At 40.4% G+C, this 24,087-nt stretch overlaps 1 protein-coding gene across 2 annotated transcripts in view; it reads left to right on the top strand.

Moving 5' to 3' along the window:
* The window catches only part of sema3bl (sema domain, immunoglobulin domain (Ig), short basic domain, secreted, (semaphorin) 3bl), a 65,307-nt gene that overhangs the window by 23,399 nt on the left and 17,821 nt on the right, over positions 1 to 24,087 (top strand). For both annotated transcript variants that reach the window (XM_034590491.1, XM_034590490.1), the window contains exons 3-5: positions 4,192 to 4,251; positions 14,537 to 14,656; positions 22,912 to 23,002. In XM_034590491.1, coding sequence (XP_034446382.1) covers positions 4,192 to 4,251; positions 14,537 to 14,656; positions 22,912 to 23,002 — 271 coding nt within the window. The remainder of the gene's footprint in view (positions 1 to 4,191; positions 4,252 to 14,536; positions 14,657 to 22,911; positions 23,003 to 24,087) is intronic.

Here is a 24,087-nt window from a genome sequence, read left to right as displayed (position 1 = left end):
TCCAGGGTGTGTCCATCCTCAGGATTAGCTCCAGCTCTGCTGCAACCATCAAAGAATAAACGGTGTGGATAGTGGCTGGATGGATTTTTAGCCTTGATCCTGATTCAGTAAAACATAATCTCATCACCTGCCATCTATCTGCTGCTGCTACATTTTGTTTTGGCTCAGCAACACTGAGATATAACACTGATATGTATAAACGACGGCTGCGTTGACCGAGATGGAAAAGGATTTACTTACATCAGTGTGTAGCAACATGATGTAGCCACAGTATATGCAGTAGCACTATAGTATATACAGTCCAGCCCTCTTATTGTTTGTAAGAGTTACTGTATAAGTTCACTGCACATAAATCCTACAAGCAAAAGTTGACAGGGAAAGTTTTTGTGACATTAATGGCCACAAGGTCAATGACAACCTTGATAAAAGTGATGCATTGATTTGTAAATTCGGGTTGTACCCATATTGTAAGAACTAATTGTGGTTCATCAGATTTTCAGCAATTGTTTAATCTCATTCCTCAGGTACATTGTGAACTAAAAATAAAACTGCAGCACTTTTGATCTCTCCTAGGATGTTTAGCAGCTGGCACATGAACAAAGATTTGTATATCTTCCAGCTCAAGCATTGTGTCGTGGTGTTATGACAAGATCCAGTTTGTTCACAGGGTCGGTCGAAAGCTACAACCAAACTGAGAGTAAAGTTAATGGACAACCTGTTGTCCTTTACGTCTTTGCACTTGAAACACTGCTAAGTTAAGTGATCAAAGAAATAACAAGTGTTAATAATTTTCCAGGTGGATTAAAAATTAAAGAGGCCTTTGAAGAGGCCCAGTCACAGCCAATGACGTGTCAGGAAACAGCTAAACAGGGGAGGGAACATAACACATGGAGGGCTGGTGGAGGTCAGCCATAATGTGTGTCGAGCAGGAATCTTGGATGATGGATGTGATTGAGACCGTTGTCAGCCAGGTTTTAGCCAGGGTCTGATATCATCAGTGTAAGTCAGGCGTGTTATCAGGCTGCTCTAGGCCAGACTGTGAGCCAGGCCTTTCAGTGGGCACACGTCCATATCAGTCCAGCATCATCACAAAGGACCTCACCAAGAGATCATAACCACTTCAGGCCAAGCTCAACACCGACTCTCATTCAGTGGCATGAAACCAATAATTGTTTCTCATGAATTCCAACTGTTGCAAGCCAGTTTTTTTTTTTCTTGTGTTTTTTTTCCCCTGGAAAAAAATCAGGTCATGTCTTCGATGGTGTGATGGTGGAGTTGTCTTTCAAAAACAGCAATAAAGCTTTATTTTATGCTGAGAGTTTGAACCAACACTGATATATATATTTGTTACATGGAATGTTTTTATTTGCAGTTAAACTTAGTTTAATATTAATTAGAAAATTTGTGAAAATATGCTTGTTCTCTTTCTTTTCAAGAGTTAGATGAGAAAATTGATCCACTTTAACTTTAACTTTAAAAACTTTTGCTGGGAGTGGATTTCATTTTCTAAATTGTAAAATAGAGGGATTTCTGACTATATGGAGCCATAGTATCACTTCTCTGTGTTTAAAATCATAGAATTGAACGTAAGGTTTAATGTCCAAGTTACACTGAGGAGGAGGAACATTAGCTGTATAAATGTGGAAGTATTTTCCAGTCTGAAGCAACACATTCAAAATCACAGTCAAAAAATTCACAGTTTACGAATCTAGAGGGTCTTTTTTTTTATTCTCGGCACATTTTCATTCCTTTCACAGAAAAAAACTTGAATTACTACCCCACTGTTGTACGTCTCCGCCAACCAGTTAAGTTGCAGGAAATATGGTCACAATCTCCCCCTTGGTTCCTGAGTTATGGCGTTGAATTATGGCCAGAACATTGTATTTGCAGAACATTATGATGTCACAGTGAAGTTAACTTTTGACCATTTGGGTATAAATCACTTTATCATTTAGTTCTATCAGACATTTGTGTCAGTTAACTTAACCTTTGACCTTTAGCCACTAAAATCTAATCTGTTCATCTTTACCAAGATATCACAAAATTGAATTAATATACAGAAGGACGGACAAGCTGAAACATAATCCCTCCAGTCATGAATAACACAGAGGCAGAAAAAAGCTGGAAGAATGGAAATGTGTCGAAATATGGATGAATTTTCTTTTTTTTAAATCTCAAAGTATTCCTGAATGCATTATGCAGGACTCACACACATACATTGGAGGCTTAAATGAATATGATGCTCATTCACTTTGAATAGGGGGATCTCATGTGATTCAGTTGTGTCCCAGTTGTCATAATGAAAGCATCAGCCTATCAAATCATGATCGAGGGGCCTGAGGCAGCTGGTGAATCTGGTGTGTTCATCCCCATATACTTCTCTTTAGCATTGTATTGATAGGTATTATGGTACATAAGCTTGAGAGCCGGCTATGTTGTGTGTTGCAAGCATGAAACTTTGATTGTTGTTGTCGGGATCACATACTGTACGTGTGAGTGCTGCATTACACACAATGCTGAACATACATGTCGAGGTACTGTCGGGGTTGAGTGGCAGAGTGTACTGTATTCACACATAACTTTGATTAAGAGGTGAGATTTCAGTTTTCAATATGTTTCAGTCATTGTGATTTACAGGGAATCCACTATTCTGCCTGTGAAGACTTTCTTTTTTTGATGGACAAGATGAAATATATGCTGATATCAAATTGAAGATGTGAAGAGTTAAAGAAGAGAATCTGATTCGGTTTGAAGCCAACGACTCAGAAACTGACATTCATTCATACCCATTCGTTCCAATTCACAATAGCTACTGTATAGGCCACGGACTCACACACATGCTCCCCATACGCACTGAACACAGACATGGTAATGTAAGTCAGGAACATTAGTGCTGCTCTCTGGTTTCTATTCTCCAGGTTAGTCAAAACAAAGCCATGTTTCCTACTGGACCAGACAAAGACTTATTGTCTCCGAAAAAACTGCCTCTGGTAGTCGGCATGAAACTGCAGCGTTACACACTTCATTGAAGCTCCGTTACTGTGGCAGAGTAAGACTTTCCTCTTCAGGGGCAGTTGGATTTCATTTTTTCATTTGCAGAGAGCAGTGTGAAAACTAGCCCCATTGTTTCAGGTCCAACTTTTTATTTCATGCTTATCTGACTTTCACCTCAGCTCCAAATCGGATTTGTAAAGAGAGCGAGAGAAAGGCCTTGGAACTTTCCTAATCCTCAAATCTTGGATCCATCCTGTGAGAACTTGACTTGTAAATTGTTTTATTTATTTATATCTTGTTCTTCATTTTAGTAGGCCTCAGATGGAGACACTTAAAATCCATTTTGCACAGGATTCCCATTTGGTTAGAGCAAATGGTCTAATTTCATTTCCAGACACAAAACAGACAATGCACATAAAAAGCAAACAATGCACATTGTTGGCCAAATAATGTGTCAACTGAGAATAATCATCAGTTATTATTAGTATAGTGCTTATAAACTGTAAAAAAAAAATTTTTAATTTGAATAATTATCATATTCGATTTCAGATATCAGTTCACCCACCCCTCCATCGTCATAGTGGTGAGTCGATAATGAGTGAATTTTCATTTTTGGGTGAAGCATCCCTTTAATCTATTACTTTAAAGTTGTGAGAATCACAAAAGAAATCATTTTTACCTCTAATGTATTGAAGTGGAGGCAGAAATCTTGGAGGCAGATGATCTCACAACCTGAACACGTAAAACCTAAATTATGTGCTTGGCCAAAACCCTCCCATCTATTTAGTAATTTGGGTGAACCGACCTATATCCACTGACTTGTGCTTCTGGTTTTTATAACTGAAATGATGAATGTGTTAGTCATGTCTCAATCAGGATTTCAGTTTGACAAGCCAAAAGTTCACTCCAAGTCTTCCAAAACCGTTTCTTCAACATGTGTAGGGGATCCGCTCTGCTCAATTTGCTTCTAATTACAATAAAGTTGGATTTGCAGAGAAAATAATTCAAATTTAATGACACAGCGGCTGATTATTATGTTTGGATTGCACAAACAGTCACGCACAGCCTGTGTGGCAATTACATTTTGCAATATGGCTGAATAAAGGCGCTTGTCTTCAAGTTATGAGGTCATTAATCATCTCTTTCTTCTTCTTTTTCTGTTCTTCTGTCTTTGTCTTTTTTTGTCCTCCTTCACAGATCTACTGGCCCCCGTTACCTGGCAACAGAAAGGAGTGTATTGAAACAGGAAAGGAGCAGGTAAGCGACTTCCAGTTAATTTCTATACAATTAAAATATAACAAATATTTGTCTTCAGGAGTAATGGATGATTCATTTTACCAAAACCTTTTCTTTCTTTTTCGGAAACATTTTCTTCAGAAAGCTGAAGCTCAGTCAGTGCAACTATATTTTACCTGGACTCAAATTACAAGAATTTCCGGCCAATTTAATCCCTAGAAATCTGCTCTGGTACCTTGTTCGGTATCTATGTCTGGCCCAAAGTATCTGGTACTGTGAAGGGTCATAGAGCTGTTCTTAAAGCTCCTGAATTGGCCGTAATATCGATGAGGCTGCCCCGATAAATACCAGATCCTAAATATCAAACATGTTTGATATTTAGGATCTGGTATTAGGATGCTAACGTCAGTACCTCTTGTGCTGAACTACAACAGCCAATGAGAGGGACAGAGAGACTGGAACAGTTTACATTGACAGTGCTGACAACCCCAAAGCTGCAGAAGAGAGACTACATTCAGCTTGCGTGCTCTTGTTGACAGATATTAAAACTAAATAAGCCGTGATGATGGTTTTGTAATTATATAGCACTTTTCTAGTCTTGATGACCCCTCAAAGCAGTTTTCAGTACAGTTTTACATTCACCCATTCACACAGTGCATGTATTAGCAGCACTTTTTTGTTCTATGAGGGGCAATTTCGGGGTTCAGCATCTTGCTCAAGGACACTTCGGCATGCAGATGGGGAAGACTGGGGATCAAACTGCCGATCTTTAGGTTGGAGGACGACCGCTCTACCCCTCAGCCACAGCTTAACCTTTTGCTTTTGTTTATTAACATTAGAGCAAGTCACGCTCCATGCCACTCTTCACTGTTTCAACTTTTGAGGTCACATGAGAGGCGTGAAGTGGTACTTAGCTTCTCAATAAACTTAGTAATATCCTGTGGTTTGTGATGCAAATTCTTTTTATATATATATATATATATATATATAGAGAAGAGTATCTTAAGATCCTCCATATGTTCATAATGCGATAATTTCAAAACATTAGGATTCTCATTCCTGTTTCCAGTAACTTCAATTCTGGCCCAAACTGAACCCAACAAACCACTTTTTACATGAATGAAGTGACAGGGTTTACCAATGCTGTTGAGCAGCCAGAAGGCCTCCAGTTACAGAACAGTGAGGTAACTCTCTCCATGGCAAGTGTGTCCTCCAAACTCTTGCTTGTCAAGTTGGTCCCTCTGCTCTCAGAGATTCTGGCTTCTCACCAACCGAATCCTGAGGCCACGTCAGCATCTCCTCTACTCTGCTTTTACTGACTCGCTCAGATTCTGCTCAGTTCATTACAGTGCTCCATTTTTATGGGATAAAAGCTATCTATGCATTTTCATTACTTTTCTAAACAGCGGCCCCAGAGTGCATGGCACATATGACGGGAAATACAAAATGTGCTTTCAGCATTTCACCCTGTATAGCGCTCTTAATCAGTTAAGTGACATGTTGTGTTTTGCTGACTCTTCAGTTTCCTACCCTAAAGCAGTTAGTCTGCCGCCCAACATAAATGAAAAATGTACAGTAAATTATATGACTCAGCAGACTAATAAAATTAGTCTCTGAAGTGTCCAAGCGCACTCAAGATAATTTAATAGTCATAATGAAATGTTAAAGTTGCCATGTGTAAGGCCAGAACGATGCTTTCAGAGGAGCGTTGTCATTTTAAACCTTTATTGGTTCTGTGGTTGCGTAAAGGGAGGAGGGACTCTATCTCTTAACAAACAATCTAAATACAGAGGGAACGAGGGACGAGATTTAAAGCAACAAAATGGAAGAATTGCTCTCAGCCACAATTAGGCCCCCCCTACAGGTGCACTTTTGGCAGGTTGAAAATGCAGCTGAAACAATATGCATCTTCCTGTAACCTTCGCTGGGAAGGAGAGATTTAGTCAGTAACAATAAATATTTGTATTAGTAAACTTTGTGTTATGAAAATCGCAATGTAAAGGAAATCTGCTATTAGCATATAATTATTATTATCATTATTCAGGGGTAATTCCAACTCATTCTTATCATGTGCAATGATGGATTACAGTAATAAAATATCACATATATGCTGTAGTCAGTATAGATAGACATTTAGCTGTAACTGAGGCAAGTGTTAACATGCCCTTGATTTTACAGTATCAAATCAGTATTTGAATGAGTACCGTTCTTATGTAGGCTTTATAAGTTTAAATCACAGTTTGTTTGGAACAGTGATACAGGAAAAATGGTAATTGACTACATGCTAGATACCTTTGACAATTGATTGCGGGAAAAAAAAGGCTCCGGTTTTATAGTCGGCATTTTCAGTGCAGTGCAATGAATAATACAGAGATACAGGGGAATAAGAGCTTTTATTTTGATTGTTGAGCCATGCGATACAGTACAAAACCTTGCTGATAAGAACACAACATATAACAATGAATTCAACTGTTCATTTGTTACTATTTTCATGTACTTAAGTGAACATTTTTGTGTGAAATCAGGTGTTTTCCCACAAATGATGGCACCATTTCCATACCAAGTTTGGTTCTTGCAGTTGTTGGTGTTTGAGGTTTACTGTTAAGCATGTTGCAAATTTTCCTCTACGGTGCACCAGAGTTAATAAAGCCATCAAAATGATTTTAATGCCGTTATTCTAAGGTTAAAAAATTGCTTTAAAGAAAATGAGAGGAAACTTTGAGAAGAAAACCACAAAGGGAGTTTTGTCAATAATGTTTCAGCTTTGGAAAATGCATTCTGTAATAAAAATGCAACCAGTGTCCATGAATGTGTCAGCACCTTGAGTTGTGTACCGCCTCTCAAGCTGACTTAGCTCTCTGTTTGTTCGCCTGGAGGCCTCAGAGAAGCTCCTTCAAGATGATGAAGGAGAGAGGAGATGGTAAAAGGACAGGATGGAGATGATGATCATTTTAAAAGCATCATAAACATGGAAGACATGACTAATAAGGGTTGGCAGGTTTTTAAGCAGGGATTAGTTTTTTTGGGGGGGTGTGAATAGTAGCTGGATGGTAATGAGAGAGGTACTCCAATATTCAATGGATTGCCATTAAATTCTGTACACATGTTCATTTTCCCTTCAGGATTAATTATAACTTTTAATCTAATTATGACATTTTTGTCGAGTGCCATCAAGTCAAAAATTGAATTTTCCCAGTACTTTGGTTTATGACCCAATACTTGCAAGACTATTTAGATTCTGATCACAAACCTAGAAAACAAGCTACTAAAGACATGACACAGAAGGAAGGAGTAAATGAAGGAAGACAGGAAGGAAGTGGAAAAGACTACTGATGTATCTTCTTTGATGTTTCGAGACGTCATTAAATTTGGTCTCAGTTGGTGAAGGAGCTCTCAGTGGCTTTAGTGGCGCTCAGAAACTGGCACTAATTAGTACTCCGCACACACACACACACACACACACACACACACACACACACACACACACACACACACACACACACACACACACACACACACACACACGTAAAATGAAGACACACTGTTATGAGAATCCTAAATCTTCTGCTCATGGAAGGAAGTCCTACCGCCACCTCCATCTGGAACAAGTTAGAAAGTGTGTATGTGTGTGTATGTGTGTGTGTGTATGTGTGTGTGTGTGTGTGTGTGTGTGTATGTGTGTGTATCTGTAGGTGTGTGTGTGGATGTGGGTATATGTTCTCTGTTTGAAGTGGCAGGTGTGTCTTGGGTGTCTCATATCAGTTTTATTAGGTGTTTCCTCTGCACACTACTCACAAGGCTCACATGGCACTAGGTGTGTTTTGTGTGTGTGTGTGTGTGTGTGTGTGTGTGTGTGTGTGTGTGTGTGTGTGTGTGTGTGTGTGTGTGTGTGTGTGTGTGTGCACGTACGTATGTGTGTTTGAGTGTGTGCACATGCTACTGTCCATGGACAAAAGAAGTCAAGTGCATTATCACACGCATTATTACACTGTGTGTAACTCTAACTTGTGCCTAAAGAATTCCTAGTGTGTGTGTGTGTGTGTGTGTGTGTGTGTGTGTCTGTGTGAGAGAGAGAGAGAGAGAGAGAGAGAGAGTGAGAGACAGAGAGAGAGAGAGTGAGAGAGAGAGAGAGAGAGAGACAGCAAGTGCGAGAGTAAGCGTGTGGATAACAGATAGAGATGTTTGACTTTTTTTGTCAAACTACACAACTGTGTGCATTCCTTCAAGTATTTTAGTTTTGGCTCATTGTTTTTCTTAGTGTCAAGTTAGATGAAGTACTGTTATATCTTGTGGCATCTACAAAGCAAAAGTCACATACACTAAACACACACTCACATGTTGTATCTCATATGTGTGCTGTGTGTGTCTGTTAAACATAACTGAGTTTGACAAAAAGTGGGAGAGGTTAAAAGGTAAAAGGTCCTCGCATTGTTATTTTGGACTGTGTGTGTGTGCGTGTGTGTTGTGGCTGAGAGTTATAGGAACGATGTGAGAGAGATAGTGTAGAAACAAAGAGTTCCTGGCAACTAAAGGAAAAAAAAAATGTACGAAATCTCTACGTCTTATTTAATTTAGGCAAATGATAACACCACGCTCGTCCTGTAGCTGAGTCCTTGTTATCTCCTTCATGAAAGTCTCTGTCTCCACTCCCTCTACTGACAACTGGTGACCACCTTAAACATGTTTTTACTGATAGCGCTTCCTCCCAGAGTCACAACCTCATGACCTTCACCGTCATTAATTACAGCTCAGGAAAATAAATAACAGGCAGAGGGGAGGCTCTCAGCAATTTCAGCCAAGCGTGTTCTGTCTTGCTCAGCCTGTTTACACATTTTTCTGCTTCATCCTCTACATGTAATCGGACTTATTATCTGATCATATAGATACTTCCTCTGAAACTGTATCGCTGCGCATGGTGAGCTGACACAAAATCATTTTGACAACAGAGCAGGGATCAGAGAGAGCAAGTAAAACATTTAGAGTATGCGACTGATTCTCTACGTGAACTCAAACAATCAACTTGTTAGCTCAGTTCTGTGTTCTTTCATGACAGGATTGATACGATGCCTTTATTTTGGTTTAACTTCATCAGCAGAGATGTGATCAGTTTCACTTTAAGTCAATCTAGACTTTAGTATTTGGTATAGTAGTCTAGAAAAGTTAAAGATGATCCTGTCTAGAAATGTAGTCATATTTTAGGTTATAGTTTGTTTACGGTAGACTTTAAATGTTTGTTTCCTTACACCATGGAGTCGATGTTTGCTTATCCTTAAAGTAGTTTTAGCTGCTTAACCTTAATTCCCTCTCAACTCTAATGGGTAGATGAGAAAATACCCTACTATTTATACTTTTTGGATATGCAATACTGTATATTTGAAACAAATCACTGCAAAACTAACTGTATGGACAGTCAGAAGAATTTATAACTTTGGTCGACTGTCTTCAGGCTCTTCATGAGTCGATTCCCCCACTATCAGCAACTTTTTTCACTGACTCTTCTCAAAATGGCAAAACGCAGTGCAAGCAGGAAATGTTGTTTATGGCTGGAAGCAATTGCTCAGCAAATAAGAAAAAAAAGAAGAGAAAGGGGTACTTACAGCACAGTAATCAGAGTGCAGCTATAGCCATCAATATATGATATAGTTGCCTCAACCGTCTCTTCCTTACCTCCAATTCTTTCTCTAAATTAGCCAAAACCAAAATGCCCATCTCTTCCACATACCTGCGTGTCAGTATCCCTATGCCTATTTTCTCTCATTTCAGTTTGTCCAGAGGAGCCGATGGCTACCTGCAGTAAGGGTGGGTCAGATTAACAGATGTACTTAAACATAGTTCCTTGAATAATTGCGTTATTATTGGGACTAAAGAAGGGCTAGAAAAGGTCATTTGCGATTTCACAAAAATCGTATGCTCTGTAATGACTGCGTTGATAAATCGTGTTTATGTTTCAAACTGACAGTAAATATCTTAAATCTGAAAACATACTCTACTGTTTACACTGACATAATACAAAGCTGACAGTACCATGTGGGCTCCAGATTTAGGAGGATACAGCAATAACTCTTAATGGCTCTTGAATGGTTTTTGTTTTAATATTAATTAGAAAAAGATGCTGCAGAGGCAAGAGACCAAGCTTCATCTGTCTCTACCAGTCTTCTGCTCTTTCTGCTGCCAAGATGCTGGTTCATGTTGGTCACAGCTCGTACGCCTGCCAGGAAGCCAAGTTAGGTGATTGTGGTTTTCTGTCCTGAAATGAATTTTTGATTGGTTACATGTTGTAGTCGGTAGATATTTGCAAAAATCACCTCAGACGCTTTGGCGCGAGTTTTTTTTGCCCATGACTGAATGTTTTCAGGGAAACATAGAAAACTGGTTTCTTTGAGGATTAAACAGCTGCTGAGACCAAAGGATTAGACAGACAAGTTCATCCAGCTGTTCTGCTTTGAACTGCCTCCATAGTGTTTGTGTGAGTCTGTGATTGTGTTTGAGGTCCTGTTGACTGTTGCGCCTTGTAAATGTGCATAGTTGTGCGTGTATTTCCTCATTTCCTGTTAATATAACAGACTCTGACTTCTCTCCCCTGAACATTGGTTGTTTATACTGGAAACAACTCTCCTTGTCCAAACTTGCCGCTCCCTGCCCGGGTCAGGCCGCTGAAACTTTCACTGCTGTTAGCCAAACGTTAACTCTATGACGGCTCCATTTTTCATATCGAGGAAAAAAAATACTAACACCTCGGAAGTAAAAATTGGGTTAATTTAGGTTTACCAACTAATAGCAACTAATAAACTAACAAATAGTTTCCTATTTTAGGGCCCGTCTTCTTTGGAAGATCTAGTCTACTCAGCCCAAAAAAGGAGTCTTCATGGCCTACATAGACCAAGGAGGCAAATTCGAAATGAGATGGTCTGGTCTACAGGGTTTCCATCAGCATCAGCAGCTAGTCTAGTCCTTATTGCTGTTGCCCGTAGCAGCAGACCTGATGGTGGACACAACATGTATTTGTATGCACTTGCCGTTGCCATTACCTCTTTGAAAAACAGCTTGTCGCCGCCTTAGCACAATGAACCCTGGGATAGGTTTGGCTGTGAAGGATCCACCCATTGGCGTCTTCCTTTTTAGGGAATGAAAGAACAGAACACATTTATCAGCCACATTTGAAGGAGCCTTCGATATGGGACAGTTGAGTTGTGCCACTGTGACACAATTGGTCTTCAAATGCAGCCTCCAAAGGATGCAGCCCTTGAAGTGAGACCAGTTTCCTCAAACATTTTCCTTGACCTTAGGCAAATCTCTTTTCTGCATCTACATGCGGCTTACTTAACATGTGTCAGAGCCAAATTGCGATGCTAGGTTGTACTTAGCATAAACAAATCAAACCATAATTAAATGATTTGTAGCCTGTGGTGCCGTTACTGCTCATGTTTCTCAAAATAAAGACCACATTTTGACATAAACCCTGTTTCTTTGTGTTATGAGGAAGATATTTGTCTCCAGTCCTGCTCTCTGGAGTCACCTCTCTGCTGTTTTGGCCGAACTTTCTCATTCTCCTTCTGAAAAACATAAACATGTGCATGTCGAGTTGTCATGTGGTCAGATGTAAAATAAAGGTTTCATTAATTCACTGGTGAGAAGTAGTGTAGTGGTTAGACCCTTGTTGGACATTTGGGAAGTGATTTTCGTCTTTCTTGGATGCGAAGTGACGTCCTGTTTTATGTTTCACATTGTGCAGTCTAAATAATGACAAAATCAGACTATTGTGCATCATAATGGCCAAGAGAGGCCTTGGCAATGTATTTTTGTTTGATTATGTTAATGAGAAATGCCTCTCGGACCAAATGTAACAATCAGTTTTTGTTGAAAATGATATATACACTTTTTGAACCTTTAAGACACAAAGCTGTGGTTTCACTGGGCAGCTTCTAAGTCAGATCTGTATGAATGGACAGCAGAGTATTGTTGGGAAAGTGTATGTGGTCAGCCAACCTTCTCTTGAAAATGAAAAGGTTAATAAATTAACATTGTTGATTTTTTTTCACAAAATAGCTCTGAATGTGGATATTTAAGCAATGATTAAATCTCCAGTTTCATTTCTGGCTGGATGTTTAAAACCTTTCACTTAAATCTCCCAGAGAGACAAAACCATCAAACCACTTCATCTTCAGTTTAACTCCCTTCAATGCCACTTAATCTCTGACAAGACCACACAGACGTGTAAAACCCCCAAATCCCAGGGTGGAAGAACAGAGAGGCATTTTCTTTGTTCAACATTTCATTCCGCCCTTCGCTCTCCTCGGCCACATACAAATCTCCAAGACGACTCCCTGAGTGGAGGAACGGAAATACAGGAGAGACGGATTTCTGCTCACTCTCAGTCCACTTGGTAGACATCGTATATCTCCTGAAAGAACATAGAGACTGTGGCCTCCAGCCGCATGATGGTTCCAGTAGCCTGGGCATAAATTCTGCAGCGGTTTGGCACGAGTAAAGTCCGCCTATATTAATTTGTGCTAAATAATTAGGGGGTAAAAACCTGCCAGAAATAAAGCTGCCAAAGTTGCGTGATGGTAGCTCCCATACCTCAACATAAATCTCTACCTTTCAACTCCAGATTCTTCGTCTTTATTAACATTGAATGGTTAGTCTTTAATTTAGATTTATTAAACACGTTCTGAATTCAAATGGTTTTCTGTTTAGTTTATGACTGGTCTGGTTTTGTTTGGGTAGAGAGACGAGCCATCGGGGAACGGCCGTATGATGATGTAAACTATTCCTCGTAGCGCGGTGACATGGTTTACATCAGGTCTGCAAACCCCCCAGAGAAAACCATCAACAGTGTTTGAGCGCCCGACTGCGTCTTTGAGAGGGACACAGGCCACACACAAACACAAGATGACAGATTTACTAGACCTGGTCACACACAAGACATGTACTTGTAAAACAAAAAAAGACGCATTGATGTGGAGAAATTAAGAAAAGGCACGTGGACAGAAAAAATGCAAATGCAAAAAAAAGAAACCTGCAGCAAAACCCTTAGATTAATGAATTGATCTGCATTTGCACGCGAATACAAAGAGAAACACCAGATGCTTATTGTGCAGATATTAGTTTGACCTTAAACTTGAGAGAATGACACCCGGCCCGATCCTTTCCTTCTCTGCTGACACCTGTTTTGTCTGCTTGTGCTGGGACAGTCAAGAAGCAGGAAGTAGTCGTGCCCTCTGCTTCCTCTGGACCTCAGCGTAGTGCAGAACAGTCCTGATTCATGTTTCCTCAGCCACTGCTTCATTTGTTCTCGCTCCACTGTGTGTTTAAATGTCCGTGTCCGGGACCCTAAAACAATTATCCAAGGGAGTTTTTTTTTTTACTTGTTTCAGTTGTATTTGAGTTACAAAAGTTAATGTGTTAGGGTGTCTTGTGAAGCAATGACAGTTTCTATCTCCCCTTCTACCCTGAGCTGCCCTGTTTTCAATTTAACGTCCCTTTTGCACCACAGAAGTTAAAGCCATTTTCATCATTGGTGTCTTCATCATGTGTTTGTCATTTCCACAAATCTCAGCTTTAAACCCCCAAATTATCCACCACATTTCTGCGCTGGCACAGAGGCGTTTGTGATGTTCCACAGAACATCTTGTCAAATCTCGTCTGACCCGCATGTGATGAAAATTGCTCCACAACATCAGCACGTCACTTTGGCAGAAATCCAAAAATTGGAGATACAATTCCTGTGGGGGACACCGAGGCTATCGCATGTCTTCTAATAAAGCCCTTTTCTTGTCCCTCATTGCAAACATATGGGGGAAAAAAAGATTTTGGTTCACTCCAATACCCAGAAAACCAACTTGTCTGCATTTGGACACTGTTGCACTGTGTTATTTCACTTAAGAGTTTCATTATTGTAGAAATGGTATACAGTGTGTGTGTGTGTGTGTGTGTGTGTGTGTGTGTGTGTGTGTGTGTGTGTGTGTGTGTGTGTGTGTGTAAAATTTTACATTATTTACCTGGGCTGAAGTTATCTGCTTGACCCTGAGAATTTTATGGTTGCCACTTTTATTGTTTTAATTTGTTTTAATGTTGCATGGAAAGTTAGTCATGGTTTATTATCTGCCGCATACCCAAATCAAGAACTTAAAGCAATCCATTCCCCAAATAGTGTAGGGACAAATTCACTGTGGCCGTCATGGTACTGAGATCAAAAGAATTGTGTATTTAAGTGGACAATGCAAAAAATGCCCTGCAACATATACTGAACCTTTTCTCATATTTCTCTGAGGTTTTACTCTGTGTGACTGTGTTTGTTTTGCAGACGGAGTGTGCCAACTTTGTCCGTCTCCTGCAGCCGTACAACCGCACTCACCTCCTGGCCTGTGGCACCGGTGCTTTCCAGCCCATGTGTGCATTTGTCTATGTGGGGCACAGAGGCGAGGTAAGGCTGTGTGAAGATAAGCTGTGTGTGTATTTGTGTGTTTGTACTGGCAGCCACAAGCATATCGACTCTGGTGTATGCTGATGTCACAGTTGAGTAGGATTATATTGTACTCTACCATCCTGAAATACTATATGACTGCAGGTTTTTTTAACCAGTTTTTTGTCTAAAACAAGTGTTTGGACGCTCTAATACATATTTCAAATAAACTTATAAATATTTCACGCTCTGTGTCACCATTACTAAGCAGGTTCAGTTTGGACTGTGCAGTTTACTTGTTATTTACAGAGTAAAAGGTGAATCACTCCAGTATCAACATTTCCAGTGTCATTACTCTACTTTATCGGTTACAGACAGAATTTGACAACTACATACTGTATATAAATCTCAACTGAGCGTATGATGATACGAATTTGGAAGGAACTCATGAGAAATGTTAGTTGATAAAGAAACTGATTTAAAGTGACCATTAAAACTGAACAGGACGTCACTGTGCCTCCAACTGAACAAAATTACCCACAAACTCAAAGATAAAGAATTTATAATCTATCAGCTAATGTTTATGAACCCGTTTTTTTATGTATACTCATCCATTTATTTACTGTCAAGCAGATTAATGTAACTCAATATTCAGTCTCATCTAAGCTCTGGTTCGGCCTCCACACTTGGTTTACTTGGGTTTTTAGGGGCTAAATGCTCTTTAGACAAACGGCTTTGTGTTTCTACCTTTTGGTGCTGGACAGTGAAGGTGCAATTATCTGGTCTACTGCAGGAAATGACTGTCTATGGTAGTGGTGCATTGTGGGATTGGTGAAGGCTGATGTCGTCTCACATTACAGTGATGCATTAGATCACCAAAAATATTGCTCAATGATGCTTAAAGTCTCAAATGAAGTAGAATCTACATAAAGCCTCAAAGGACGGTGGTCAAAGTAGGATACAATGTCCCACAGCATCATGATGAAAAAATGTAGAATCACTGGGTGGCCTCGAAGCAGCTCTGTGGTGGAAATTAGGCTAATTGAACAAACATGGTTTAAGCCCAGATGTGTTTTTCAGAGAAACACGGTTCAGATTGGCCCTATGTGACACTCGGATCCCTGGGGCTCAAGGTCAAGCATGAGCAAGCAGCTCTGTCATGGGTCCTTCTGTAGCAGTACTCAGCCGTTCAGCCAGGCCCCGTATACATCGTTTCAACTGCACAGACTGGCTCTCTACTCAGCCACTCAGATCAGGGGGACCCGCTGCAGAGTCTCACACTTGGAGCCATTTAAAAGACATGAATCAACGAATGGAGCCACTAAGACAGACTGGAAGCTGGCTGCTCGACAGCGGCCCGACAGATCACAGCTCGGTGTGGCGCCCCGCCTGGCCCAGCGGGAGAAGGTCACACTGGACATATGGTGAGGAGAAAGCTGGTTGTTGGCATAGATTTAAGGAAGAGAAAGGAGACGGGCAGGGGAATGCCAGCGATTCATTCCTGAGAGAGGGAGAAGTGTTTGCGTATAAGTGTGGCTTGTGAATTGTGTGGCTTGCGACACAAAGTCTTGCTTTTTCTCTTGGATTTAGGTGCTTGTCACAGTGTGTGTTCTCCTCGGTGCTATTTTCTGCCTTCCTCTCAATCTGTCATTGTCAGTGCGGTTTTTGGAATCTGGGTTTTTATGGCACATCGTGAAAAACTGCACACGCTTTCCTTTACTTGTGCTAAATAACTTTGAGCGTAGAAATGGTATACAGTGTGTGTGTGTGTGTGTGTGTGTGACGAAAAGGAAAAATTGAAAAGATATGAAAAGAAGTCAGTAGTATCCTGTATATACAGTATTATAGAGCAGATATCTCATGAAAAAAGTAGGTTACCTGTTCAAACCCAAACAGACCTGTAGGAAACTTAGGAGCTGAAGTGCATGAACGTCTTAACAAAGCATTTGAACTGCATTTGTGCTGTACGTTTTTTTTTAACGATTAATTCAAATTTGATATAGTGATGGTTTAACACTATTACTCGAGGCTTACATTGACTTTCACGCCTGCTTCTAAGGAATAGAACCACCCACATTTAGTCAGACAGCCCTTCATCAATAACAGAGTTTCAGCCATGTTTGGAATTGTTGTGGTTGGAATTTCTGAGTCCAACTCTGTAAAATCTTGTGTTGTTTACTTGTTCCTGATAGTGAAGATGGTGCAGCTCTCTTCACAGACATTGCTGTATTTGTTTAATTTACTCCAGGGAATGTGTGTATGTGTTTCTGAGGGAGAGAGATGAAGTGTTTGTGTCTCTATAGTTGCATAAACAGGTGTGTGAAATGATTAACAGGTTGTGTGACTGTGTGTGTGTGTGTGTGTGTGTGTGTGTGTGTGTGTGTGTGTGTGTGTGTGCGTGTGTGTGTGCGTGTGTGTGTCATCACTCAGACCACAGCCATGTCCTTTCAGTTGGTCAGTGTGTCTCTCAGGATGGACGACACCACAGGGAGCCTGTTCATTTATTTAACCAATCGTTAACTGGTGGAGAACACACACACCCGTCTGTTTGTCTGACCTCCAGGGTACAGAGGCTGCGAGCCCTCACACTGGACTCTGGGTGGGATGAACTTTGACCTCCTACGTGTTTCATCTCAGTTAGCGGCAGAAGCGCATATACTCCCTGTGACTTTCTCATGCCACCTCTGTCTTTCTGTCTCGGCCCTGTGCTGCTGTCGCCAAACGTGTGAATGTTGCAAGAAAAACTGTGCGCAGTGGGTGCAGCTGTGTTGGATCAAAGAACCAGACACAAACACACGCAAGCAATTCTTCGACAAAATGTATTAGTATTGGACGAGTTGTTATTGTTCTCTAGTGTTTCATGCAGACATGTAAACTAAGAGACGCATTCAGTAGCAACCTAGTACACACATCAATTCAAATATATTCGTAATGGAAGGAAATGTCAGTGGAGTTTATGTTTCTGGTTTCTCACATTTAAAAGTTATTGTGCACTTAGACTTAATCTAATCTCACCAACCAGGAAAAGATTAAAGCATGTTTCTTTATTTTTAAGAACCATTACGTTTTCTGATTGTTTCGCTTAATCTTCAGCACATGGTGGTCATCTGATGTCCTGCAAGATATAAATGCATGATCTGCATCTTGAGTCTGGGTTTCTCACTCAGATACACACACACACACACACACACACACACACACACACACACACACACACACACACACACACACACACACACACACACACACACACACAAAATGTCCTTAAAATGGTCCTCACAAAGTAAGAGGTACAGGAACACACACACACACACAGAGTTAAGAAAAACAAATGATACAAACTTGAACATATAAATATGCAGCGGTACAGACAGAAACCCACATAAACATGATGAAAGACATGCACATTCAAACATAAATAAAAATGCACTAAAACAAATTTGCGGACACACACACACACTAGAACACAGAAAAGAGCCTTTTCTCACAGACTAGCCTGAAGCAGTTCAGATGCTAAATTTTTTAGTAAAAGCCCCTTTTTCCTCAACACAGCAGCTTTTTTTAGATTTACAAAGTCACTTACTAAGTCGCTCACTTCCTCACAGACGTCCATTACAACCACTTTTAAGTGCTTGGATATATGGGACGCAGGAGAAAGGACAGAGAAAGAACACTCTTCAGCAGGGCCCATAGTGCAGCATTAATATGAATAAAATATGGACTAAAAATACTTCAAGCATACTGGCCAGTTAATTGCTCATGAATCACTTTTTTATTTCTCCCATGTATGTTGCCTTTGGATCAAAGCCCTACAAACTGGAGATGAATGAAACCTCTTTCATGATTATTTTACTGCTTTTCATTTTCACTCCATAATGTTCCTTGGCATTATGCATCAGATTTTCCCAGTTATGATCTCCATAACTCCTAATCTGTCCTCGTCCCACTACAGTTTACCACCGTCCTTTTTTTTCTGCCTTTAACTGTCTCCCATAATTTGTCTCAGACACTCTGTCCTTTTCTGTGTCCTCAAGAGTGAAGAAGAGTGAAGAAGGAAAGATATATATATATATATAAAGATATACAGTATGTTGTATATTTATATTTCTTTATATTCCTTCACCCAAGTACTGCATGCTACTTGATGTCTTTCTGCTGCTGGAACATTGCAAATTTCCCCATTGCGGGACTAATAAAGGACTTCTTAATCTTAATCTTCTTTAACAGGGGACAGAGATTCTCCGGTTTCCTAAAATTCAGAGCTGAGTGAGGGGAGATGGAGCCCAGCCATTATGAGCAAAAAGACCAAACACAACAGCAAGAGGTCTGTTGGTTGGTCAAGATGCCATTAAGATAAGTCCAGACTGAAGACCAGTAGACATTTTGCCATTTAACATTTTTTAAATCAAATTTGGTTTAGAGTTAAATGAGACAGTATGGACAGTTTGAAGACAAACCTCAGGGGTTCTGACAAATGATTCAAATCATTAATTTGAAAAAGGGCAGGCACACTCGTCTTCATCAAAGCATTAACAGGGAGGGAGGACAAGAAGGGAGGACAATGAGTACAAAAAGTGGATGTCTGGTTTGGTTTGTTCAGTAAGACAGAGGTCGAGAGATAGGACAGGCAGTGGAGCAGCCGCCAAGAAGCTGTTTTGTGACTGGGTTGTTTGATATGATTCAAAGTGAAAGTTTAATTCTCCTCCTCCCTGTCCCTCCTGTATTATGTTTATCTTATAAAACAGAATGGAAGGGACATTCTGTCAAGATGTCAGTACCCCAACTCCATATTCCTTCTCAGATGTAATTATGTGTAGGCTGAAAGATGTCCAAAGAGTCGATTGTAACTGCTGTCGGTTTTTAGTGTTTTATAACGGATTGTTGCTTTATAAACCTTGCTGTTCAGCAGTAACTGTTGCCAAAAGTGACAACTACAGGAAAATGGTAACTGCTAAAACATAGTGTAACTGTAGTTTAAATGGAAAGAGTCATGTATGTTTGCTAACATTACGAAACGCACAAACGCTCAGAGTCAAAATAATAACAACAAAGATACAGATATTAAAAGTCACAGACAGTCAACGATGTGTCTTAAGAAGTGAGATTAAAAGGGAAACCAATTCTGGAAGTCTCATCTCTTCTGGCAGATTGTTTCAAAGTGTAGCTGCCCTCATGGCACAGGCTCTGTCTTCTTTGGTTTTCAGCCTTGATTTTGGAATGGCTAGCAACGCCTGCAGAGGATCTCAGACTGCGGCCTGCTTGTAGAAAGAGACAAGTTCTGAAATGTAGGGAGGGGCCAGCCTTTGCAATCAATCCTAAAATAACATGCAGCCAGTGGAAGGATGCGAAAACAGGGCTGATATGGTTACACTATTTGGATTATGTTCGAAGCCCGAGCGGCAGCACTTGGAGTGGTCATATCAGACGGAGTGAGGCTGTACAGTAGCAGGAAACCTCTGTAATATGATTGTTCTGCTAATAAACTCTTGTTTTACTTTAAGAGGGAAACTGTGCTGTTGTGTCTTATAAAGGTCACTTAGTTTAATTTTGGTATCAAATGATTAGTGGTCAATATCAATATCATATAGCCAGCATTAGGTTCTGATTTTGGAGAAGGGTCAGGTTATAATAATGTAAGTTATTAGATGAACAAACTTAATGAGGTTTCTCAGTTGAATGATGCAAATGTGAATTTACAGTATTTATGTCAGTAGTCCCTTGTCTTCGTGGTTTTGTAGCAGGGCTCCTGATGTATTTAACTTGGCACAGCTGAATACAAAGTAGCTTCTCTTTCCACGTCTCCCTCTTTCCCTCCATCTCTTTCTCTCTCTCGTTCTCTGTCAATCGCAGCACTTGTGTATATTTGTCTTGGCAGAGTTTGGCCAAAGCGACTCTGACAGTCTAATCAGCTACAGGCAGCCACACTATTCCTTCAGATCATAATGAGATAACACACACACACATACACATACACACGCACACGCACACACACACACACACACACACACACACACACACACACACAGGAGAGTAAGGAGGTGATGAAGGAATAAGGATGACTAATGAGTTCACTAAAAGACGACAGCAGAGAGAGGATGTAGAGCAGAAAAAACAGAGAAGAGAAGAAAATCAGGATTTAGAGAGAATGAAAGCAATGATGAAAATGGAGGAAGGAAGGGAAAAGTTTGGCACATTTTTAAAGTTATCAATTATAAGAGATGCATTCAGTATCTCAGTGATATTAATATGCACAAAGCTATGATCCTCATCCAGGGATTTGTCTGTAGACCAATGTTGAATTTCACATTATTGCAGCGTGCAAGTCTAGTGAAACTGTCAGAAATACATCTTTATAAACTACATTGATTACAGGGCTGGACGATTTTTTCAAATCAGGCCGTGATAAGATTCAGGGCACTTCTGTAAATATCTGTCATCATGTCACAGAAAAGGTAATTAAGTATGATAGAGTGTGTAAACATTGTGCGCTTCGGTTGGCTGCACATGTTCACTTTAACATCTGTAAAAACGTATTCAAGCCTCCCTGTGTACATTCATAAAGGTACATATGGATCAAATGAAATATTTAACCATCTCATTTTATGAAACCTGTTGGCTTTGCCGATGTAGCCTATATATAAATGTTGTGGCTTTTTAACAGTAACAATTTGTTACCATGTTGCCCAACATGCATTATTACACAATGTGTTGGTACAAAGTCTAATGTGCGTGAGTGTGTGTATTGTCCGCTGTGTTTCTTTAACTATTTTTAACTCGCCGACTTCAATGTCATCATCTCCCCTGTGACCTCTGTTCAGTTGAAGACACCCATCCACTGACAATACTCCATTGTCTATTAGAGGAACAGAGACGCAGACGCACAGAGTTCACTGTGAGGACACTTTAATCACCACTGTGGACTTGAATCAAACATGAGGTCTTAGCGTGGGTCCCGTCGCCTTCCAGTCTCTTCTTGTCCCGGAAAGTCGGCTACATTTGGACCCACATTGATCACACCCAGGCAGCTCTGTCAGAGACTGCTGTCGAATAGAAAGGCAAAAAACAAAAGCCCTTTTGTTCGCACTAACCCAGCTCTGACCTGACAAATCACACAACCCGAGGATGTGGCCAGTGTTCACCAGGTGAACTTGACTAACTGTTGAGTGACGAAGAAAGAGCCACTGACTTCGTTTTAATTGCTTCCTTACTACGAAAGGGTTTTGACAGCAGTATAATATTTTTCACTGAAAAAAAAAAATCTGACACCAGACAAAAAAAAAAAAAATTCATAAAGAAGGTGTTTGTTCTGACGGACGTATCAGTTGGCGAAGTGAAGACATTCTTACATTGAAATGTCATGATTGATGACTTTATATAATTACTTGGTCAGTATGTGTTGAGGGAATTTTGACACACCGCTCATAAATAGGTCTTATATCAGCAATCAGCATTATTTTTCTGTTGATAACGTTTGGATTTTTAAGTGTAGTTTTTATTTGATAACAGTGATATGCACTGTTTTCCTTTATTACCCTGATGGTTGCTCAATATGAGAGTCGAAATACACAAGGAACGGGGGGGGAAAGTTTTCTAAACTCTGGCATCTGCTCTGATCCTGCATTTGCTTGTTTCTGAGACAGTGTCTATCTCTCACAGACAGAGAGTTCAGTGGGAGGACAAATAAATCTCCTGATCGTTTGGACAATGGGACAGTGGCCTGATGGGTAAATATGTGGCCAAACCTTTTGGAATTTCCTCACACAAAGGAAACAGCCACAACGGAAGTGAGCGACAACAGTTGTTGACAATGAAATGAGCAGAGTTACTGTGGGTGTGTTCCTCCTTTTTTGGGTGCGCCAAGCACCTGCACCATAACACCTCAAACAGACAAGCGTCCCATTTCAAGCGGTCGCTGGCTTGAACGGGTTTTCACAAACAACTGCTCACTTGACCAAAGTGGGGTGGCTTTTACGGTCGTGTTGTGGCTTTTGCATTCCATTAATGTGCTTGTGTGATAAGTCTTGTCTACCGTAGTAATGGACTCTTTAAATCTCAGATCAGGAACTAAAATGATGAAAACTAATATATGAAGAGCAATTACCTTTTAATGATCTACAGTCTTATTACTTGATTCAATGGAAGCAAAGCAAACATTAACCTGATGATTATTCACATTCACTGTAGATGTGCAGAGGGCAACATTTATATTAGGGGCTAAACTTGTATTATTGAAGAAATCCTGCTTTAATATAACCATGTGTCTCTTTCCTCTCCAGCATGTGTTCACAATGGACCCAACCAATGTGGAGAATGGACGAGGGAAAGTTCCTCATGATCCCAGCCTCTCCTTTGCTAGCACCTTCAGTGGTACGTCCCATGTTGTCCCATGTCTCCATAACTGTGATATGCATATGTTTTATTGAAATAGCTTGGATATAAGATCCAAAGAGGTTGAACCACGTGTTGGATTCTTAATGTGTGCATGTGTCCACCTTCACAAAGTAAAACTTGCTTGGACAAATGTCAGATTTATGTCGTTTCTGTTGCTTTGTGTTCTTTATCTGCCATGTTCAACTATTTAAAATGACATACACAGATCGTGTGTTTCCACACCTTTCACCCCGATCTGAGCTGGATGTTGAAATGATAATAACCCCAAGAAAAACAACTAACGTGAACTTCTTTGGCCCTGACACACGTATACATGTGCACACGCTCTCTGTAGATTAGGTTAAATAGTTCCGGGCGTTTCTCTCCAGATGTCAATAGGTATTTAGCTTTTGAAAGGATGCTGATTTATACCAGTGAATTCTCTCTCTCTCTTTCTCTGTGTGTGTGTGTGTTTGCAACCCGCCACCTTCCTCTGTCTGCAGCTGGGTGATTTCAGGATCAGAATATATCCCAATGCATAGTATTTGCCAGAAAGGGGTTAAAATGAAGCCAAAATCCTGAGTAGTTTGGACCTCAGCTGAGACGTACAGTTGTCACGTAGATACAGAGCAGTGCACACAAACCTGCTGAGGAAGGCTGCTGGCTCTGCAACATCGTAGAGATTCAGACGAGCAGTATAATGACCGATGTAGACAGATCCAAAGCTATAAGATATATAATGGTGTAAATTGCACATGAGCAGATGGTGATTTGTTCCAGGTTTTTTCACCTGCACCAGTTCACTTCGCTCCTCCAGCTACATAGTGGAAAATGTTGAGTCAGGTTGTGTAAGATGATCCGACGCCTCGAGTTCGAGCTCCTGTTACGCGACTGTCCTTGAGTCTGACAGACTTCCCATACTCCCAGTTTGTATTCTGTGTCTGACACTGAACACTGACCTCTTCATGGATTTTTCCTCTCAGGGATCGATGGGTTACAAAAAGCCAAAAGGCCTCTTTTCTGCACAATGCACTCCTATTTCCATCCTCTCATGTTATGTCCCTGACACAACATGAGCGCAT

This window comes from Hippoglossus hippoglossus, chromosome 7, assembly GCF_009819705.1.
Source record: "Hippoglossus hippoglossus isolate fHipHip1 chromosome 7, fHipHip1.pri, whole genome shotgun sequence".
NCBI lineage: Eukaryota > Metazoa > Chordata > Actinopteri > Pleuronectiformes > Pleuronectidae > Hippoglossus > Hippoglossus hippoglossus.
The sequence above is the reverse complement of the archived record's forward strand: the minus strand, read 5'-3'. Positions and strand labels throughout refer to the sequence as shown.